The sequence below is a fragment of the Bos grunniens genome, chromosome 2, assembly GCF_055505025.1.
Source record: "Bos grunniens cultivar Pamir isolate PY7600 chromosome 2, Bosgru_T2T1.0, whole genome shotgun sequence".
In the NCBI taxonomy this organism is placed as follows: domain Eukaryota; kingdom Metazoa; phylum Chordata; class Mammalia; order Artiodactyla; family Bovidae; genus Bos; species Bos grunniens.
This window is the reverse complement of record NC_141166.1, coordinates 83,585,939-83,608,489: the sequence shown is the minus strand read 5'-3', so window position 1 is coordinate 83,608,489 and position 22,551 is coordinate 83,585,939. Positions and strand designations below refer to the sequence as shown.

At 39.7% G+C, this 22,551-nt stretch overlaps 1 protein-coding gene across 3 annotated transcripts in view; it reads right to left on the bottom strand.

Moving 5' to 3' along the window:
• Nucleotides 1–22,551, bottom strand: part of ARHGAP15 (Rho GTPase activating protein 15) — a 700,275-nt gene that overhangs the window by 249,273 nt on the left and 428,451 nt on the right. For all 3 annotated transcript variants that reach the window (XM_086368469.1, XM_086368486.1, XM_086368479.1), the window contains one exon: nucleotides 4,138–4,236. In XM_086368469.1, the coding sequence (XP_086224595.1) occupies nucleotides 4,138–4,236 (99 nt within the window). The remainder of the gene's footprint in view (nucleotides 1–4,137; nucleotides 4,237–22,551) is intronic.

Genomic DNA, 22,551 nt, shown 5'->3' with positions numbered 1-22,551 from the left:
TATTTTTTGTATAATTTTCTCTAGAAGAAGAAACAAAAATTCAGTTTCTCACTGGTTATTTAAAATTTCACACACACACACACACACATAGTCCAAAACTGTAAGGGCAAGGCAAAGGAGAATGAACCACTTGGAAAAGTTTTAAAGACTAACACACTCCTTCACAGTTGGCCCTCCAAGTTCTGCGTATATTTTCTGGGCTAAGCAGACAGTGTCAGAAACCACAGAAAGAACTTTAATCTAGTTACAATAGTTGGTAAGGAGGAGAATGCTCTGGTGGTTTAGAGGAATAAAGGAAATCCAAATCAAGATAAGGAAACATATTAAACAAGTGATTCGCTAAATTGGTTTACATTCGGCTCACTAAGAGATTTTCTTCTAGGCATGTCCAAGACATTCAAAATTTAAAATGCAACTAATAACCTTACGGCAGAAAGTGAAGAAGACTCTTGATGAAAGTGAGAGAGGAGAGTGAGAAAGTTGGCTTAAAGCTCAACATTCAGAAAACTAAGTTCATGGCACCTGGTCCCATCACTTCATAGCAAATAGATGGGGAAACAATGGCTGACTTTATTTTTTTGGGCTCCAAAATCACTGCAGATGGTGACTGCAGCCATGAAATTAAAAGACGCTTGCTCCTTGGAAGGAAAGTTATGGCCAACCTAGACAGCATGTTAAAAAGCACAGATATTGCTTTGTCAACAAAGACTATAAAGAAAGCTGAACACCGAAGAATTGATGCTTATGAACTGTGGTGTTGGAGAAGACTCTTAAGAGTCCCTTGGACTGAAAAGAGATCCAGTCCATCCTAAAGGAGATCAGTCTCAGGTGTTCATTGGAAGGACTGATGTTGAAGCTGAAACTCCAATACTTTGGCCGCCTGATGCGAGGAACTGACTCATTTGAACAGACCCTGATGCTGGGAAAGATTGAAGGCAGGAGAAGGGGATGACAGAGGATGAAATGGTTGGATGGCATCACTGACTCAATGGACATGGGTTTGGGTGGACTCTGGGAGTTGGTGATGGACAGGGAGGCCTGGCGTGCTGTGGTTCATGGGGTCGCAAAGAGTCGGACACAACTGAGTGACTGAATGGAACTGAATACCACTTTGCCAAGTATGGGTAAAGAATACATTTTGTGCCAAGGACTGGGTAGGATACCCCTGGGGGAGACTAGAGAAGTGTGGGCAAATTGCTTCTGCCAAGTGTAAGTAACTAACTGAATGAATGGATGAATAGAGGAATGAATGAGTAAATGGTGAGAGATGCTCTCCTAATGTTGCTTCATTTGTAATCAAGAATGTTAGAAGCATTTAGGGCTTCCCTGGTAGATCAACTGGTAAAGAATCTACCTGCAATGCAGGAGACCCCGGTTCAATTCCTGGGTTGGGAAGATCCCCTGGAAAAGGGATAGGTCACCCTCTCCAGTATTCTCGGGCTTCCCTGGTGGCTCAAATGGTAAAGGTTCTGCCTGCAGTGTGGGAGACCTGGGTTCGATCCCTGGGTTGGGAAGATCCCCTGAGGAGGACATGGCAATCTACTCCAATATTCTTGCCTGGAGAATCTCCATGGCAGAGGACCCTGGGGGGCTCTAGTCCATGGGGTCACAAAGAGTCGGGCATGGCTGAGCAACTAAGCACAGCACAGAAGCATTTAAAAAATATTACTGCAGTTTGTAAATGATTTTTTAAGGTGGGGAAAATAATCTCGAGAAAAAAGAAAGGAAACAATTAGTTTTTATGTAACAGCTGATGTGCTGCTGTAGTGAGGATTGAGACCATTTTCCTAAGTCTGTGAGAATAAACACACAGTTTTCATTAAACATGCCTTTCCCATAACAGGTCCATAAGCATTTCCCATGACTCTGCAGTTGGGTATCTTGGCTGGAAGAGGATCTGGCCATTAGAAGGAGGGCTCTAGATACGCTGAGTCCAGCCGTGCTGAGAGACTTGGCACCTTTATATGTTACTTTCTAACACCAACCCCAGCACAAAATGTCATCAGAAACCTACATAAACATTGGACTTATATTCACATAAATTATTTCTGTACTGAGGTGCTTTATGCCAGAATTTAGCAAAAACAACACTTTGAGTAAACAGAATTGGCATATAAATGTAAGAATATTAATTCAACAAAATGATCATAGAAAAACATAATCAACAGCACACACTTGTAAATCTTGTGAGAGGTTTTTGTGCCTTTGAGTTTTGTCGAACATTTCCATAGAGCTCCTTTAAGCTGATATTGCCAAAATGCTTTGAATTATCTCCTGCTTTACGGAATTGTGGTCTTTGTTTCATTAAAACATTTAGGAATTATATTAATAATCATTATATGTGATTAGTGCCTATCTAGTGCTGAATCTACAAATTCATTTTAAGAGAAAACATTGGGACGATGAAATATAAGGCCAAATATGATTGCCCCTGTCAGCAAAAACATGGTTTTATTTTATTAAAAATCACCAATAAAATGCCATGGACAAAACATATAGTTTCTATTTATAGGCATTTTCAATTCTGCAATACCATGATATCTGCATGCCACAAGACTGTGTCTAGCAGGGTTTTCATTTTGCCTGGGGTATATACAGAAAAAGAGAGGTATAAAATCCTTTTTAAAATGTGCACACATCTTATTATGCACAGCTTCCCCCAAAGTCCTATTTGGATTTTTGTTCTAATATGACAGTGCTTACACTGTCAATACTGAGTATTTATAAGTGAGTGAAGATTTCCAGAAAATGATGATAATTTAACTATTGGCAATAATAACATTATAATATTTTCAGTGATCCATTTGGCTCTAAGTATTTATTAAATAATATTTATTCCTAAAATACGTACTCACACAATTACATGAGATTGTAACATGCAATAAAAGGACTTTTCTCTCTAAACTCCAATTGATTCCACTCCTCACAAATACCTCTCCTTGTGTTTATTCTGCTTTTACTATTTTCTATTCTTTCTCTGAACTCTCAGCTCAGCTCTCTGATGTGTTGATATGCTTTTCCCCAAAGCTGCTCACTTTACACACTTTCTCTACCCACTTGTCCCCTTCTTGTTATTCTCTCATTCCCTACTGATATGGGAATAATAGGATCCCAAGGCTGTCCTTACAGTATAATTAAAGTATGAATTTCCAGGAGTTGGAAATTGCAGACCATTTTTATTATGTTTCTATAATAAAGCCAGGTAACATTGAGAGAATTAAAATGGCTTTTCCCTAGCAGATAACTTGGTAAAGATTTCTTCCCTTGGTTCTATTGTTTTAAGAGACTGGGAGCTGAAAAGGGGAATAGATTCACCAATTCTTTTTCTGAAAACACCTCCATCTTTTACATGATATATATCCCCCTAGATCCTGGGAATATGTTGTAAACTTGTAACAGATGGTGATGAAGCTTCATATTTTTATACAATATAGTTTTTGAGATTCTGCATCTACTGTGGTGTATCTTCCAGGGAAAATGACCTTGAATGAATGAAGTCAGAGTCTGAAGGAAAAACACCCTACAGATAGACTACCATAGAAATAATGAGTCAATTGGGTTTTGCTTTGTTCCCCTCAGTAAGATGAGATCATTTCAGACGAAAATTAGAATGTTGAAATATAGGAATCAAAGGTCATCTTAACACTGGAGGTGTGTCTGTTAATTGTTCTAGCAAAACTAGTTAGGCATATTCTGTGCTGAACAGATACATGTGGAAGATGGAACATCACCGTTTACAAGTAGGAGCACTATTTGTTCCACTGGGTAATGGGGGCTTACCAAAATTTGTTCTGGCACAACGTCTACCAGCCTGAATGTTAGGAGGGTTCTAACACTGTGAGTACTGATATTTTATGAATGTTTTATCACTGGCGGGAAAACAGAAGTTTGCAATTGAATCAACAACATGTCAGACAGCAAAATATTAAAAAAAAAAGAACATTAGTGGGAATTATTGATGTCCCTACTGTGAAAACAAACTGGAGTTAATAAGAAACTTGATCCTCTTAACTGATTAGCAACAGTCAGGTTTTAATTGCATGGCTTTCCAGACAAATCAAGTGGTGCTGTTAATGTGAGCATTGGTTGTGTAGAGGGTGCAGTATTGGGGGAATGGCTGTACGTTCAGTTACCCACCTCTTTTTTCGACAGCTTCAATGCACTGCTTTACAAACCGTGGAACTGTGGAATTTTCACGTTCACACAGTGTGTGCAGATGAGAGCCAAAAATTTGATCTGCAAAAGAAACAAAGATGAGCTTCATTAAAATCCAAGCTTGCGTTGTTCTTTAATTTGATTCTGTTTCCATATCCACTGAATGATGAAATCTGCATCTTGCATTGGAATCGATTTTTGGCTTTAATTCCAAAGTGTCTGTTGCAGACATGCAAGGACCATAGCTCCCTCCTTTATGGAACAGGACTCTGGCCCTAGAGAAAGAAAATGAACACTCTGCCATCGATTAGGCAGGGATGACTGAGTAAGTTATAGTCTCTCTGGGCTTAATTTCGCTGTCTATAAAATAATGACTAGGAATTAAGAAAACTTCAATGAATTAATGAATCCTAGTGAATTGGTGTCTCAGTGTTTGAGAAGAAGTTTATCAACAATCATCAAAATTATGATGTTGTTAGTATATTTAGATTCATTCAATGGCACAATGATATCTGAAAAAAGCAAGTTCCAGAAGATTTACCTTGAAGTGAATGTTTTCACATTTCTCCTGCCTTGAATTTGCCCTTCCTCTAATCTAAGTATCCCTTTTCTTTTAGGGCTCAGCTCAAATGGTTCTTTCTCCACAAAGTCTATCCGGAACTCTTATCTCAGCTTTATGTCTCCTGTAACATAGATTCTTTGGAATACCAGTTTCTCAGGATGTTAATAGGCGATTTGAGGGGGAAAGCCTGTAATCAAAATGATTTAGCAACACTGGGTTAAACAAAGTTAAACAGGTTTCTTTCATGTGTACTTATTTTCAGAGCCCGTGTTATGCCAATGTGCACTGGGAATCTCCAGGCAGGACTGAAGGACGCGCCAGTTCCCAAACTTATTTGAGTAAGATCCTTTTATTTCAAAGGGCATCTCTCCAGACTAATGTTTCCGAGAACACTGTGTGAAATTCTAGCCTAGCTCTCTCATTTGGAACATGATTTATGCTACCTTGCATTGTGTATTTTCACTTCTAATATATGGAATGTATTCTCAAAGCAGATTCTCGAGTGCTGCATTGCTTATACTGTTCTTTCAGTCAAGCACAGTTTTGGGTCCATGGTGTTCAATTTACCATTTTAACCACTTTTGTGTGTCCAGTTTAGTGGCATTAAGTACATGTGCACTGTTGTGCAACCATCACCACCATCCATTTCCGGAATCTTTTTAAACAGCAGAGATGTTGATTATTGACAATGAAACAAATATTTAGTAGGTTCAAGGACTTTCCATCTCGCATGCAATGAAATCTAATTCCTTGACATCACCTCCAAGGCAGTAAACAACCTGACTTTCCACCAATTAACTGACTTCATTTGCTTCCTCTCTCCTCTCTCTGCTCATCACTCGCTGCTGCCACTCTGTCTACATCACTGATTCTTGTCCATGCCAAGCACACTTCTGCCTCAGGGAATTTGAACTTATTATTTCCTCTATGTGGAAATCAATTATCCAGGTGATCAAATGTCACCCTCTTATTGTAGCCTTTCCTATCCACCTTTAAAAAAACTGGCAAGCCCTGCTGATAACAGATCTTCATGCTGCCCACAGCTTACTTTTCTTAGAGCACTTTACTCCATCTGACATATTAGATTGATATGTTTACTGGTTAGTTGCTCTCCTTGCTTAGAATGCAAAACCCAAGAGAATAAGGGCTATTCCTATTTTCTTTATTACTGAATTCCCAGTAACTCGACACTCTTTGGAAAATACTAGAAGTTCAGTAAATATTTATTGAATTATTGACTATAAGACATCATCTTTTTCATCAGTAGAAGTTTTCAAAAATGTAAAACATATTTTTAGCACAGTTGCTGTTTGTTGTTCAGTCCCTCGGTCGTGTCCGACTCTTTGTGACCCTGTGGACTACAGCACGCCAGGCTTCCCTGTCCTTCACCATTTCCTGGAATTTACTCAAACTCATGTCCACTGAGTCAGTGATGCCATCCAATCAGCTCATCCTCTGTCATTCCCTTCTCCTCCTGTCTTCAATCTTTCCCAGCATCAGGATCTTTTCTAATGAGTCAGTTCTCCGCATCAGGCCACCAAAGTATTGGAGCTTCACCTTCAGCATCAGTCCTTACAATTAATATTCAGGACTGATTTCCTTTAGGATTGACTGGTTTGAGCTCCGTGCAGTCCAAAGGATTCTCAAGAGTCTTCTCCAACACGACAGTTCAAAAACATCAATTCTTTGGTGCTCAGCCTTCTTTATGGTCGAACTCTCACACCCATACATGACTACTGGAAAAACCATAGCTTTGACTATACGGACCTTTGTCAGCAAAATAATGTCTGCTTTTTAACATGCTCTCTAGATTTGCCATAGCTTTTCTTCCAAGGAGTAAGCCTTTTTTAATTTCATGGCTACACTCACCATCTGCACTGATTTTGGAGCCCAAGAAAATAAAGTCTGTCACTGTTTCCATTGTTTCCCCATCTATTTCCCATGAAGTGATGGGACCAGATGAAATGATCTTCATTTTTTGAATGCTGAGTTTTAAGCCAGCCTTTTCATTCTCCTCTTTCACCTTCATCAAGAGGCTCTTTAGTTTCTCTTTGCTTTCTGCCATAAGGGTGGTGTCATCTGCATATCTGAGATTATTGATATTTCTCCTGGCAATCTTGATTCCAGCTTCTGCTGCATTCAGCCCAGCATTTCTCATGATGTAATCTGCATTTAAGTTAAATAAGCAAGGTGACAATATACAGCCTTGATGTGCTCCTCTACCAATTTTGAACCAGTCTGTTGTTTCATGTCTGGTTCTAACTGTTGCTTCTTGACCTGCATACAGGTTTCTCAGGAGTCAGGTAAGGTGGTCTGGTATTTCTATCTCTTTATGTTTTTAGCGTAAGTGGGAGAAAATATAAGATGCAGCGTAATAGAATGGTAAATGATATGTTATTCAAAGGGATAGTCAACACAGATTGTGGTGAGACTTCAAGGAAATCACGATTGTCATCAATTTCTTAGGAAAGGTGATGGCTTGAGTTGAGAACAACTCAGCAAGTTAAGGCTAGAGCACTAATAATAATGCAATTTAATGTGGAAATGTGAGTTTTTGTCCAAGAGACAGAAAGAAGACAAGCTCAAAACACACATCAACATAATGTAGAGAAGTGGGAAATAATCATGAATATTTGCTTTGAATATCTGGTCTAGTAACAAAGATTCATTCAGAAACAGTAAGTCACCAACATAAGAAAGAATAACATAAAATATTATTTAAGAAAAATAATCCAGAACTTCAGATTTGATCATTTAAACTGGTCAGAGATTACAGAAAGGAAGCATTTTTATACAGAATAAAATCTTTTAATGATAGTCATGATTCAAATAAATTTCAGAAATATGTACCAAGTATCCTCTATAGTTGAAGCAATGAGTAGGCATATTAGGTTGTGATAAATATATCAAGAAGCTTATAATATTGTAGGGCTAACAGAAACATTCTGTTAATAAATAATAAATAGAATATATAGCAGGTATCACAAAAAGTACTTCGTGCAAAGAAAGAAGTTCTAAAGTATAAAGTTTTTTTCTGTCATTTAGTGCAAAGGTGGTATGTGGGAAGGGGGAGGTTGGGGGAGGATTTATGGGATGGAGATCATTCAAGAAAGATAGATTCTTGAATGAAGATGATGCTAAAGTCTGGAGAAAGGTTTCTTTCTTTACTTTTTTTTTCTGATATATAGATACAGGAATATGAAAAAGATGAAAATATTCTACTGTATTTACTCCTTCACTCATTCTGTTATTTAAAAGAAATCCTAAATGCCTGCTCTGTGTCAGGAGCTAGGAAAGGCACTGATAGCACAATAACAAAGACTCCTTTCCAATGCTCTAAAGTTTCTTGTCTAGTGGCGACGTCATATAAGGAAATAAGTAAGAACATGTCATCCTGAAGTATACTATTCCCAAGGAAGCACAGATCCAATGGGAACATGTTAGAAGGAGCACCTGAACAGCCTTGAGCACTCATGGAAGACTTCCCAGGGAAGAACTGAGTCCTCAAGGTTAAGTAAGACTTAGCTTGGAGATGTAAGGAAAAGAACAAACAGGGCATTTGGGGAGGATGAAGGAGAGGTAAACAATCAGCGACGAGAGAGTGATGAGAAGAATCATCTTGGTGTGATTGTACAAAGGGAAACATACACTTTTTCTTATTTAGAGAAATCTTCATCCAAGCCAGGCTTCAGCAATATGTGAACCGTGAACTTCCTGATGTTCAAGCTGGTTTTAGAAAAGGCAGAGGAACCAGAGATCAAATTGCCAACATCTGCTGGATCATGGAAAAAGCAAGAGAGTTCCAGAAAAGCATCTATTTCTGCTTTATTGACTATGCCAGAGCCTTTAACTGTGTGGATCACAAGAAACTGTGGAAAATTCTGAAAGAGATGGGAATACCAGACCACCTGATCTGCCTCTTGAGAAATTTGTATGCAGGTCAGGAAGCAACAGTTAGAACTGGACATGGAACAACAGACTGATTCCAAATAGGAAAAGGAGTTCGTCAAGGCTGTATATTGTCACCCTGCTTACTTAACTTATATGCAGAGTACATCATGAGAAACGCTGGACTGGAAGAAACACAAGCTGGAATCAAGATTGCCGGGAGAAATATCAATAACCTCAGATATGCAGATGACACCACCCTTATGGCAGAAAGTGAAGAGGAACTCAAAAGCCTCTTGATGAAAGTGAAAGAGGAGAGTGAAAAAGTTGGCTTAAAGCTCAACATTCAGAAAACGAAGATCATGGCATCCGGTCCCATCACTTCATGGCAAATAGATGGGGAAACAGTGGAAAGAGTGTGAGACTTTATTTTTCTGGGCTCCAAAATCACTGCAGATGGTGACTGCAGCCATGAAATTAAAAGATGCTTACTCCTTGGAAGGAAAGTTATGACCAACCTAGATAGCATATTCAAAAGCAGAGACATTACTTTGCCAACACAGGTTTGTCTAGTCAAGGCTATGGTTTTTCCTGTGGTCATGTATGGATGTGAGAGTTGGACTGTGAAGAAGGCTGAGCACCGAAGAATTGATGCTTTTGAACTGTGGTGTTGGAGAAGACTCTTGCGAGTCCCTTGGACTGCAAGGAGATCCAGTCAGTCCATTCTGAATAAGATCAGCCCTGGGATTTCTTTGGAAGGAATGATGCTAAAGCTGAAACTCCAGTACTTTGGCCACCTCATGCAAAGAGTTGACTCATTGGAAAAGACTCTGATGCTGGGAGTGATTGGGGGCAGGAGGAGAAGGGGACGACAGAGGATGACATGGCTGGATGGCATCACTGACTTGATGGATATGAGTTTGAGTGAACTCCTGGAGATGGTGATGGACAGGGAGGCCTGGCGTGCTGTGATTCATGGGGTCGCAAAGAGTCGGACACGACTGAGGGACTGATCTGATCTGATCATGTATGAAGCTTTAAGAGGAGATAAAGTTTGTGTTATGCGGAGTCTTAACTATTAAGTCAAGTGGGCATTTATCTGAGAGCGTGAAAATGTGGCTGATTTGTTATACATACGCCATTTCCCTCCCAACTTCTTTCATGTTTTAGAGTCCACTTATAAGACAGATTCTGATGTTCAAATGGTCTCCAATGACTTCTGCTTCCTTTGTAGCTTTCAGTTCAGTTCAGTTCAGAAGCTCAGTCATGTCCAACTCTATGTGACCCCATGGACTGCAGCACACCAGGCTTCCCTGTCCATCACCAACTCCCAGAGCTTGCTCAAATGCATGTCCATTGAGTTGGTGACGCTATCCTCTGTTGTCCCTTCTCTTCTGGGCTTCAATCATGTAAATTTAGTTAGTTTAAAATTAGAGAGTTCTGGTTGGTATAATGCAAGGGGATATGACTTGGGAAACTAAAAAAGAATTTTTTTTTCCTGATGAAAGGAGAGGGGTACATGAAAGCATTCTGTCTTTTTTCCTTCATGAACATCAACGTGCAACTTTGCAATGCCTGGAGCTACTGCTGCAATCTTGTCACCATGAGACAAGAAGTTTGCAAGCCAAAGCTGCTGCTGCTGCTGCTAAGTCACTTCAGTCGTGTCCGACTCTGTGTGACCTCACAGACAGCAGCCCACCAGGCTTCCCCGTCCCTGGGATTCTCCAGGCAAGAACACTGGAGTGGGTTGCCATTTCCTTCTCCAATGCATGAAAGTGAAAAGTGAAAGGGAAGTCGCTCAGTAGTGTCCAACTCTTGGCGACCCCATGGACTGCAGCCCACCAGGCTCCGTCCATGGGATTTTCCAGGCAAGAGTAAGCTACAAGGACCTGAGACCTCAGTGATATTGTTGAGCTTCTAAACCTGTCCTAAAACACTTTCTCTATACTTCTTATATATGAGATAATATAAACAATTTTTAACTGGATATTCTATCACCTGTAACCAAAATATTCATAACCAAATGGTGGGGTTGCGAGGCAACAGATCGTGGTGAAGACTGAACACAAAAGATCTGTTGAGAAGCTAATGTGGTTACGTATGCAGATGTTATGAAGACCAGAATCAGGATAGGTTTGTGGTAAATTTAGTCATCATTGAGCATTCTTCTCCTCTTCTCGGAATTAGATTTATACTTTTACTACCTTTGCCATCTGACTGTGTGGTGAAACTCACTAGAGTGGGTGACATTTATTTCCTTCATTTCACTGATAGAGGGCTTGCCCAAATGATTACTTTGGACAATGTAGCCTGTGTAGAAATGACTGTGTTTCAGTTCAACACTGAGGTCTTCAGACATGCTACAGATTTCTATGCTTGCTTCTCTGTTACTGCTGAATCAAGGTTTACCTGGGTAGCAGCTGCCCCTTCAGTCCGGGCTCCAGAGTAAATACATATAGCACAGAACTGAGGCTGACCCTTATTGAGGAGACAAGTCCAGTCAAACCTACAATGTAAAGCAGAGTGGTCCATTCAAGCCACAGACACATGAAAAATAAGTGCTTTTTGCTGTTTGCCACTGAGATTCTGTTTGTTAGACAGCAACAGCTTACTGATAAAGAATGATAACAGGAGACTGGAGTTTGGGTGATCTAAGCTATGCTGTGAGAATGAAAACAAAGAGACTTGATAGGACATGGAAACCAAAACTGGGGAGCAAATAAATAGAGAAAAAATTCTAAATTTAGCTAGAACGTGGAATTACACATCCATTTAGAATCAATCCTAAGATTGAGTCTCTTTGAAGAGACTCAAAGGAAATTTCTCTCACCTTAAAATTTAAAGTCATTATGTTTTATGTTATATTATGGCACTTCTTATTATGTATTCTCTACAGATCAATTCAAATCTATTTAATTCAATTCAGTGAATATTTCATGAGCACCTACCATATGCTGAGCACTGTAAAGAATTTGAAGATTGACATCCATTCATAACTATCTATTATATTCATAACTATCTATATGCCCACTGTAGCCTAGACATTGCACTCCATCCTGAAGATGCAATGGTGCATGAAGCATGATCTCCCACAGTCTGGGCGGAAGAATAGTTCTCACAATTATAATATGATGCAATTAGTGCTATTATAAGGGTGTTTATTAATAATAGCAAAGACTTTTTGCATTAAGCCAGGCAAAGTTCAAAGTACTTTATTCTAACTTACTTGATCATCATAGTAATTGTAACACTTTGGTAGTAGACACTATTACCATCCTGATTTTATAGGAGTGGAAACTGAGGCAGAAAGATACTGAGTCATTTGCCCATAGGTACAAACCATCAGGCTCTAGATGAAAAAAAAAAAGATAAGGACCTAACTCAGACAACGGAGAGATGTAGTGATTCTGCGGATTTGCAGACAGGATGCAGGAGGTGAGCTAACTCACTGGGCAAAGAGGATTTAAGTTTTTGCTTGATTAAAGGAGACTAAAATGCAGAAACCTGAGGGTTTGGAGAAGAATCGAGAGAGTTGATATTTAGGAGTTAGGATGGGTAATTCAGAACAGAATGTTGATGAGAAATCAAGGTGAAATTAAGAGGTTATTGGTGATCATAAGGAAAATGGCTTTTGTAGAATGAAACTGAAAAGCAGAGGCTTTTGGTCAAGATTTGAAGGGAAGGTGAGAAGTAGAGACAGCAAATAGACTTTTTTCAGGTTAGTGATGAGGATTCACTAATTATAAGGAAAGACAGGATTTGGGGAGGGATTATGAGTGGGGTGGAGAACAGAACATTTCAATTGCAAGGTATTTTTGATTTGTTGATTGCCAGAATGCTCTAGAGAGGGTGAGGGGCACTCCTAGCTACTTTCAGTTGTTCTGAGGCCAGAGGTGGGGGAGGTGCATTACTGCCACTTACTGGGTGGTCCAGGTAAGTGCAGGCAATCCCTCATGGGGAGAGAAAACAACCCTTCCCAGATTGCCAACAGCGCTCTGGGGAAAAAAGAGTTGATATATGTTGAACTTCATTAGACAGGAGGGAAATGATTGCCTTCACTGGTTACCACAAAGGTAAAAAAGAAAAATAATCACCTCATTTATATCCTGACTTTAAAGTGGCTACACTTACCCAGTAAGGCTCTGTAGAAGGACCTAGTCTTCCAGGTTAAAACAAAAAGTGAAAGTGTTAGTCGCTCAATCCAGTCCCACTCTGTGACCCCATGGATGGTAACCCACCAGGCTCATCTGTCCATGGAATTCTCCAGGCAAGAATACTGGAGTGGGTAGACATTCCCTTTTCCAGGGATCTTCCTGACGCCGGGATCAAACCCGGGTCTCTTGCATTGCAGGCAGATTCTTTACCATCTGAGCCACAGGGTAGCCCATACCTTCTGGGTAAACCTGATTAAATTAACGGCTGTCATGTGGCCCAAGCCGGGTCAGTGCAAGTTTCCCTACAAAAGTTTTACAATTGGGACGCTACAGTCTGAGGTGGTATCAGGGATACTATCTGCTCCAGGGACACTGAGGGGCAAAGGGAGCCGTTTGGCGAGATGGCTATGTGCAATGAGTGAGTGTGCACAGAAACGGATATGCAGAGGGAGGTGAATGAAGCAGAGACACCTCAGCTCCTCACTTCCTGATACTTATATATGATGTCATATATATACCATATACTGCTGCTGCTAAGTCACTTCAGTCGTGTCCGACTCTGTGCGACCCCATGGATTGCAGCCTACCAGGCTTCTCCGTCCATGGGATTCTCCAGGCAAGAACACTGGAGTGGGTCGCCATTTCCTTCTCCAATATACCATATACATGATGCACCATATATGGTTGCCATCGGGTGCATTAGAATTAGAAGGCACTGGGCTTCCCTGGTGGCTCAAACAGTGAAGAATGTGCCTGTAATGCAGGAGACCCGGGTTCAATCCTTGGGTCAAGAAGGTCCCTTGGAGAAGGGAATGGCTGCCTACTCTAGTATTCTTGCCTGGAAAATCCCATGGACAGAGGAGCCTGACGGGCTATAGTCCATGGGGCCACAAAACCACAAAGAGTCAGACCTGACTGAGTGACTAACACTGACACTTTCAGTTTAATGCAGCCAAACAAATTTGGCAAGAACATGGACATAGCACTGTCCACAATGTTCCAAAAGAGGACTTAGAATCAGAGGAGAAGGTGCCAGGATTGGAAATAACTCAGTGAGACCCACTGGTATGGGTGGCACTGGTTAGGATGAGTATGTTGCATGTCTACTGGTTTTGCTGGCCTTGGAACGATTCTTCTACACTCCAGTAAGAGCACTCTGGTTTTCCTATGGGGGTGATACTTTCTCATATTGCTGCCATTTGTTTTGAGTAGTGCTGACCCCACCAGCTCCAGCTCTAGCAATAAACATGCACTTCTTCCCTTGGCCACAGGGATATGAACATGTGTTCAGATATGAACACATGATCCAAGTGGATCTGGTCTCACAAATCCTGAGGGCTTTTTTTTTTTTTTTTAAAGTGCTACTGGGAAAAAGGAGCCCTCTTTCTGTAGGAATTGGTAAACTATGAGGATATGAATCTGAGCTTCTAGAAATTATGCTGCCAGCTTCTGGGAAAACATACTGGAGAATTAAGCCAACAGATTGGAAAAGAGAGCTGAGGGATGGAGGAGATAAAGATTTGATAGCATTTTGTGCCCACAGGTCCAGTCATGGTTGAAGCTATCCTCGTCTCTTGGACTTTTCAGGCAAGTAGTCCAATTAATTCCATTCTTACGTTTGCAGTTTGAACAAGTTTCTATCAATTACAACTTAAAAAAAAATGACTGCAACATGAGCTTTTAACATTACATGGTGAAGTATATAACGTGGAGGAGATGATGATACACTTGAAATGACTTTGCAAAATCAAAAGTGCTAAGGAAGTAAATCATAGAGATTTAGCTAAGACATCATTGTACAGTTTAGGGGTTATTGTAGGATTGCCACCCATCTGTAAATCTGATTTCAGAGTTTGATACACCAAGGAAGACCATTAAATTATAGGAACATATTTGAACCACAGAACCTTCTATCTTGAAATTGTGTGGGGAAAGGGGGAGGAAGAAAGAAGGTGTTTTGTTTTCCTGGCAAGCACTGATGACCTAGCTTTTGCCCCCTAAACACCCATGCCTGCTATCCTGGCACAACGTTAAAGATTATTTCTGCTTTCCCCCTCCTTATGGCATTCCGAAAAAGGGAGCAGTCCTGGAACCCTGAGTTCCCGGCTCCCCACCTATAGTTCCATCTGTGGGCTCACTGGTAATCCTTTCTTCCTCTCTTAACAACTTTTTGTATTTAGAAAACACCTCTTGCTAGGGGTGCCAATATTTTTGGAATGTTCTGCACATGCCTATGGCCTTGGCTGGTGTGATCATTACATCTTTGTTCTCCTGCTTCAGTGCTTGTACCAGGGGTGGCAGGCAACACATTGGTTGGAGAAAATCCATTTTCTGTAATTTTTCTTTGAAAGCATCTTTTGGTGAGAAAAACAAATAGACCTTCCACATGACTGCACTTACAAAGCATGTTGTTTACATAATGAATTAGAGTTTAACTAGAGAATGGTGGTTTTTAATCTTTAAGCACTCAAACTTTTGACCGATTTAGTTAGTTCATCAGCATAACCAGGTTAAGTCTCCCAGATTACAAATTAGCTTCATTCTCCCTCATCTCTGCTATATATTTTTTGACAAATTATGGAAAGAACAGCCAGTAATGGGATCTTTGTCAGTTAGATTCCAAATGAATCAAAACTACGAGGAAAACTACTCAATAGAGGCAGTTAAATGTTCAAATAATGTGACGGTGTTATCATCATTTATGCAGGGGAGACAGTCTCCACATGCTTTTCAAAATGATGTTATTCTGCTATCAGGAGAGAGGCTTGTTGCAGCTACGCTAGTAAATTTTAAAGCAGAAAAACAAAGCCCATAGAACTACACACATGAAATAAAGAGAGGAAGAGAAAACAATAATAAAAAACTGAACTGTTCAAACATTCACACACACACACACACATTGGAAAGTTATTTTGGTAATGAGGTACATTCATTGAAGATTTGGCTACAATAGAAAAGAAAAAGCACTGTGGTCATCTTAAGCAAAGAAAAATTTATTCAAATGATGTCAAAGGATGGGGGTAGGAGGAAACTCAAAGAATTTACTGGGAACCAAAAGTAATTTTAGAAGGCAGAATACTAAAGAGTAAAAAGTAATAAAGAAGGTGAAGTGCCAAAGAATTGATGCCTTTGAACTGGAGAAGACTCCTGAGAGTCCTTTGGATAGCAAGGAGATAAAACCAGTCAATATTAAGGGAAATCAACCCTGAATACTCATTGGAAGGACTGATGTTGAAGCTGAAACTTCAGTATTTTGGTCACCTGAGACGAACAGTTGACTCATAGGAAGAGTCGCTAATGCTGGGAAAGACTGAGGGTAGAAGGAGAAGAGGGCGTCAGAGGATGAGATGGCTGGATGGCGTCACTGATGCAATGGACATGAACTTGGGTGACTGAACAACAACAAAAGTAATTTATAACTGAATCATTTTGCTGTATATCTGAAACTAGCACAACATTGTTAATCAATAATGTTGCTGTTCAGTCACCCAGTCATGTCTGATTCTTTACAACCCCATGGACTGCAACACACTAGGCCTCCCTGTCCCTCACCGTCTCCTGGAGTTTGCCCAAGTTCATGCCCATTGTACTGGTGACATCATCCAGCCATCTCATCCTCTGATTCCCTCGTCTTCTGCCCTCAATCTTTCCCAGAATCAGGGACTCTTCCAATGAGTCAGGTGTTTGCATCGGTGACCAAAATACTGGAACTTCAGCTTCAGCATCAGTCCTTCCAAAAAGCATTCAGGGTTGATTTCCCTTAAGATTGACTGGTTTGATCTCCTTGCTGTCCAAGGGATTTTCGGGAGTCTTCTCCAGCACCACAGTCAGAAGATATCAATTCTTTGGCACTCTATCTTCTTCTTTATGGTCCCGCTCTCACAACCATTATGTGACCACTAGAAAGACCATAGCCTTGACTATACAGACCTTTGTCAGGAGATTAATGTCTCCACTCTTCAACACACTGTCTAGGTTTGCCATAGCTTTCCTGCTGAGAAGCAATCTTCTGATTTCATGGCTGCAGTCACCATTTGAGTGATTTTGGTGGACTGCCATCTATGGGGTCGCACAGAGTCGGACACAACTGAAGCGACTTAGCAGCAGCAGCAGAGCCCAAGAAGAGGAAATCTGTCACTACTTCTGCCTCTTCCCCTTTTGTTTGCCATGAAGTAATGAGGCTGGATGTCATGATCTTAGTTTTTTTTTTTTTTAAATATTTAGTGTTAAGGCGGCTCTTTCACTCTCCTCCTTCACCCTCATCAAGAAGCTCTTTAGTTCCTTCACCCTCAAGAGGCTCTTTAGAATAGAAATCAACTATATTCCAAATTAAATAAAATAAGTTAGATTAAAAAAAAAGCAATTTATGAATTCCTCAAAGAAATTACTGCAGGTGAGGGGCCAGTCTTAGAAAGGCTTAATCCAAAGTTCTCAGGAGAGCCAAGAAGTAAGAAAAAGGAAATACAGCAGCTGTCTTGCTGTCTTGTGACTTTGAGAGGGACAGGATGTCACCCCCTCCCCCACTAATGTCCTAATGACGTCTGTTCATCAGTTACTCAAGATTTGAAGTTCTAATAGATGATGTTCAAGTGAATGAGATTTTGTCTAAAAAATGGGTTGGAATGAGAAAAAATACAAGCCTTGTAGCTTCCTTAGTAGGTAGCGTTCACTAGGAAATTTTCTCCCTCTAAAATGCCACAGACACAGGCAGATCATTTCCCAATAGGCTGCTGTAAGGACAGGGCAGTGGCTGATGGAGGACAAAAATAATATTCTCAAGATGGGTAATTTCAGCAATTTAGGTGATTTCATCCTTTGACTTTAAACAGTAAGCGACATGTAGTTTCCCTTTGTGAGTAGGTTTCCAGACCCAAACTTTTAGATTACTTATCAAGGAATCCTATCTCTATTCTTATATTTTCTCCAGTTCCATTCTTGCATTTTTCTTTTCCTTACCTTTAAAATACTCTCTATATGAGCCCCCATCATATAATTCTCCCACAACTTCACTGAGACTTTTTGAAGAAATACGTGATTTAAATTAAGTACTGTAGTATTCTGGTGGCTTATGTCTTTGAATTAAGATAGAGAGAAATATGTTTAATGCTAAAACACTAGCACTGAATTTAATATATGTTTAAGAGTTTCAGGAGGTACTGAATTATCTTATAATACCTCAGGGCTTTGATTAAAAATATCAGCTATTGCTTTTTATTACACAGATATCAAAAGTTGCACTGATTCTCTGCTGAGTCTCTTAATATAAACTGGAAGTAAATCTCTCTCATTGCTTTGTTTACTCATGATTTTTTTTTTTTTTTCTCATAAGTGGCAAGTCCAGGAAAAAGCTTAATTATTTTAACTTTCAAGTAGTTTGGAATCTAAATAAATAGGAATTTTAAGTATATACACTTCTGTGTATGGTTCTTCCCACATGTTTGTTCATATTTTTGTATCTCATCTGATCTAACAGACTTTAAAGTCGCTGGCAGAAAATGATAATGTCTACCCTGGAAAGACTGGCCTGGAGGAGACTGATCGAGGCTCTAGGCAGAAGACCTCCCCCAACAAAGGAAGGTTGGGATCTGGAGCTTCCAGTCAACGTTGGATAGTTGCTTCAAAGGTAGCACCCTTTGACAGGATCAGCCAAAGATGAGGGTCAGAGACAGACTGGCTGCCATCCAAACAGTATGGAGGGTCCTTCCGCAGTCCTTTCCATTTTCCCTCCTCCTTTTCTTTTCAGGCTTTCAGCAGTTACACTCTCAACCTCAAACAAGACTTCTATAAAGCGTCCTCTGGCCCTTCCTTTTAAGCTGCCAAACTCTTATTAAAAATAGATCTCAACTCCATTTGATCCAAGTAATGCAATGTACATATTGGTGGGTCCACCAGCCAGAAAGACACCTTTATCTTAAATGAACAGTTTATTAACTCAAATATAACAATGAGTATACCTTTTTTCTTTATTTGTCTCCCTTAGGCCAATCTTTGTCCTATACTTCTTTTCTGTGCTTACCTAAAAGAACACATACACACACACACTCCACCATATGTGTGTGCACAGAATCACAACACAGAGAATGGCTTGACCAAGTGGATATTACTGCATTTTTATATTCATCCATTCAATCAATCCATCCCTGAGTATTTTTCAATGCCTGAAGAGGATGGAATAATGAATAGGACACTCTCTGTCTTTACACACTCTGTATGTATATGGGAGAAACAAGCACATACGCACATTAATATATCAGGTGGTGACAGGTGTTATGAGAAAATAAAGCATGCCAGAGAGATAGAGAGCAAGAGAGAAGTGTTATCAGAGAAGACTTTTTAGAGGTAATGGCACTGAGCAGAGACCCAAGAAGTGAAGGCACGAGCCATACCAATATGTGGATAGAATATTTAATCAGAGGAATAGCAAGTGAGAATAAGTGGGGTAACTTGGAGGAGCAACAAGAAGGCTGGTGTGACTGAAGTGAAATGATAAACAGGAAGTATGGTTGAGGATGAAATTGTAAAAGTAGCCTAGTGGACATAGCAGGTGGAACCCTATAGGTCACAGGAAGAAAAATACATATGATTTTAAGTATGATTTAAGTAATTGGAAATTACTGAGCAGGGAAGTTATGTAAAGTGATTTATGTTTTTAAATAATCTTTCTAGTTGCTATGTGCAGACTGTATTTAAGAGGGTGAGGAAAAGAAGCAGAGAGGTCAGCTAGAGAGCTGTTGAGATAGTTCAGGGAGAGATCATGGTCTTAGATAGGGTGGAAACAATGGAAGTAAATAAAAGTGGTTGAATCGAGAATACATTTTTAAGGTGGGATTTGCTGATGAGTGTAGATGGGACAGAATAGCAGGGAGAGAGACCCCAGCTGGCAAATAGCAGAGACATTTCCTGGAGTTGAGAATACATGGTAGCTTGGGAGGCAAGGAGTGCTCTATAAAACTGTGAGATGGCTTACCAAGCATCCCAGGAGATGTCAAATAGATGTTTGAATGTGCAAGTCTGGAGTTTCAAGGGTCTGGAGTTTGAAGTACTAAGTTTAGAAAACCTATCATAGGAATTTGAAACTACAGGGCTGGAATATTTCAGCCCTGGAATATTTGAATAGTGCTCAGTAGTCTAAGAAGGAAAAGGAAAAGAGAAGAGAAGTTCAAAGACTTAACACAGGAGTAGCCCAACATCTGGAGGCTGGTGTAAGGGGCAGTCTTCACTAAAGGAGCACCCAGTGGCTTAAAAGTTTCCACAAGAAGGAATGAGAAATTGTAAATAAATAGGAATTCTAAAACCACTGAAAGATTTCATGCCCTCCGTCCCTTCTTTCCTACTCCCTTTAAAGCAGAGTGAAGTTAAGATGCTCTTTAGTCCACCAGAGACAATTCACGGTCTCCTTGGAAGGTATTAAAAGTCTCAAACAATGAAATTATAGTGTGGGGATAAACAGAAAAGAGGACTGATTCAGAATGAGGAAGACAGAAATGGCTTTATGGAGTTGGTAACTTTGAGCTGGAAGACTAAAAATGAATAGAAGTTTACTAGGAAGAAGAAGCTAGAAAAGAATATTCAAGGTGAAGGAAGCTTTATACAATAGAACAAGATAAACAAAATTTTTCTTCTTTCCTATAGAAATAGATGTATTTCTATTGCCTCCTATTACATTCCCTTCTGGATGCCAAGTAAAAATAAGTGAATAAGTAAATGAATGAATACATGAATAAGTGAATGAATGGATATATGAATAAGAGAAGACAATGTATATAAAAAAGTGACTTTTATGTAATGACTGTTTTATGATAACTTGAGTATGAAAGAAATGTATTTCAGTTTAGTTTGCATTAATGCACTTTGGATGATCAACATTACCAAATTTTGCTTAGCAAAGGCTGATTATTTACATTTTGGGTTGACAATATTTTCTGTTTTTCCTTCGCCTATCATCATTTTATTAGCATTACTGAGGGGGTCTATCAAAGGAAAAGGGAATAAAATTTAATGATGTCAAACTTTGCTACTTTATCCCTATTTGTGTACAATTTATGTTTTTAAACTAGAAAACTGTCCATGCATTGAAACATGTAGAATATCATGTAAGAAACGAGTTGCCAGTCCAGGTTCGATGCGCGATACTGGATGCTTGGGGCTGGTGCACTGGGACGACCCAGAGGGATGGTGTGGGGAGGGAGGAGGGAGGAGGGTTCAGGATGGGGAACACATGTATGCCTGTGGCGGATTCATTTTGATATTTGGCAAAACTAATACAATTATGTAAAGTTTAAAAATAAAATAAAATTAAAAAATATATATATATATAATAAAAAAAAAGAAAAAAAAAGAAAACTGTCCATGGAGCTTAACTGCTCAAGCATACAACTTATTACAATTACTCTGAAGTCAGTACTTTTATAGATTAAGTTGTCTACTTACTTCACTTAGAAGGAACTTCACTGGGGTTAAAATTACTATGGAATCAGTACTTTTATTTCTGCTTGAGTGATGAGGATAAGAAGAAAACTTTATACATGAAATTTATTCAGATATTTGATTGAATTAGCCTAAATGATGTAATAAAATTACCTTTTAGCCCATAATAATAGGGACTAAAGCTGGTAATGTCATTCAGTGATTGATAAAAGTTGAAAGTTTCTTTTAGGGTGGAGAAGGTGTGGAAATTGTGACTCACTCTGGATTAAGTAAAATCTAGGAAATAACACTGTACTCCTCCTAATATCAGCATAGATTTGTTAGAATCCCAGGTAATAAGACTTCAATTTATTTGCATGAATGCATAGTTCAATAAGAAAAGATTTAAATTTAGTTGGAGTAAAACTGCTTAATGATTTCAAATATTACTTGTGATATATTAATATAATGGGTTTGAATATCTATAATGGAGTCTCTTTCATTTGGGTCTTAAGGTGTTCTCACAGCTACTAATGCTGAGTGCTAGGTACATGCTGAAGTACCTAAGAGGAAAGCACTTTAGGTTAAAAGCACTTTCTCTTCTCAGCCTTGGGTTAAAAGCTATTTCAGGATTCTGTTAAAGGCATTCTTCGGTCCTCAGCTTCAGCTTAAAAGCAGCTTTGATGAAAAGTGCTTTGAGGCAGGTAAAGGATTTGATAATAAACCATATTAAGAGCTGGGGAACGGTGTGGTTCTGTGGAAGTGTTGGCTAGCTCCGTGGAGGTGTGGTGTATACCCTGTGCAGGTTTGCCTGCTCTCTGTCGTACTCTAATTATTTTATGCAAAGAAATTGAAAAACATTTCCAGGAATGTAATTGGAGAGAAGGGGTTAGGAGCCCAAATTAATAGGCCATGATGCACACATTTACGAAAACATGTTGTCTCTTTTGGGGCTTCCAGTCAAACATGGTGTGTATTTCTTTCTCAGCCCTTACTGTAGAAAGTGACTTTGCACTAACATTTCTAAAACAGCTTATCCTGTCCCAGGGCTGTCCACAGAATTCAATAAATAGATATCTCATTGGAAGATGGGCTTCCTTGGTAACTCAGAGGGTAAAGAATCTGCTTGCAATGCAGGAGACCCAGGTTCGATCCCTGTGTTGGAAAGATCCCCTGGAGAAGGGAATAGCTACCCACTCCAGTATTCATGCCTGGAAAATTCCATGGACAGAGGAGCCTGGCGGGCTACAGTCCATGGGGTCACAAAGAGTCAAACACAAATGTGTGACTAACACTTTTCACTTTCATTGGGAGATGCACTTTGCATACAGTACATTTTCTGGGTTTATTTCATACACTTCGGATTACTTTTCCAGCTAACAGGGC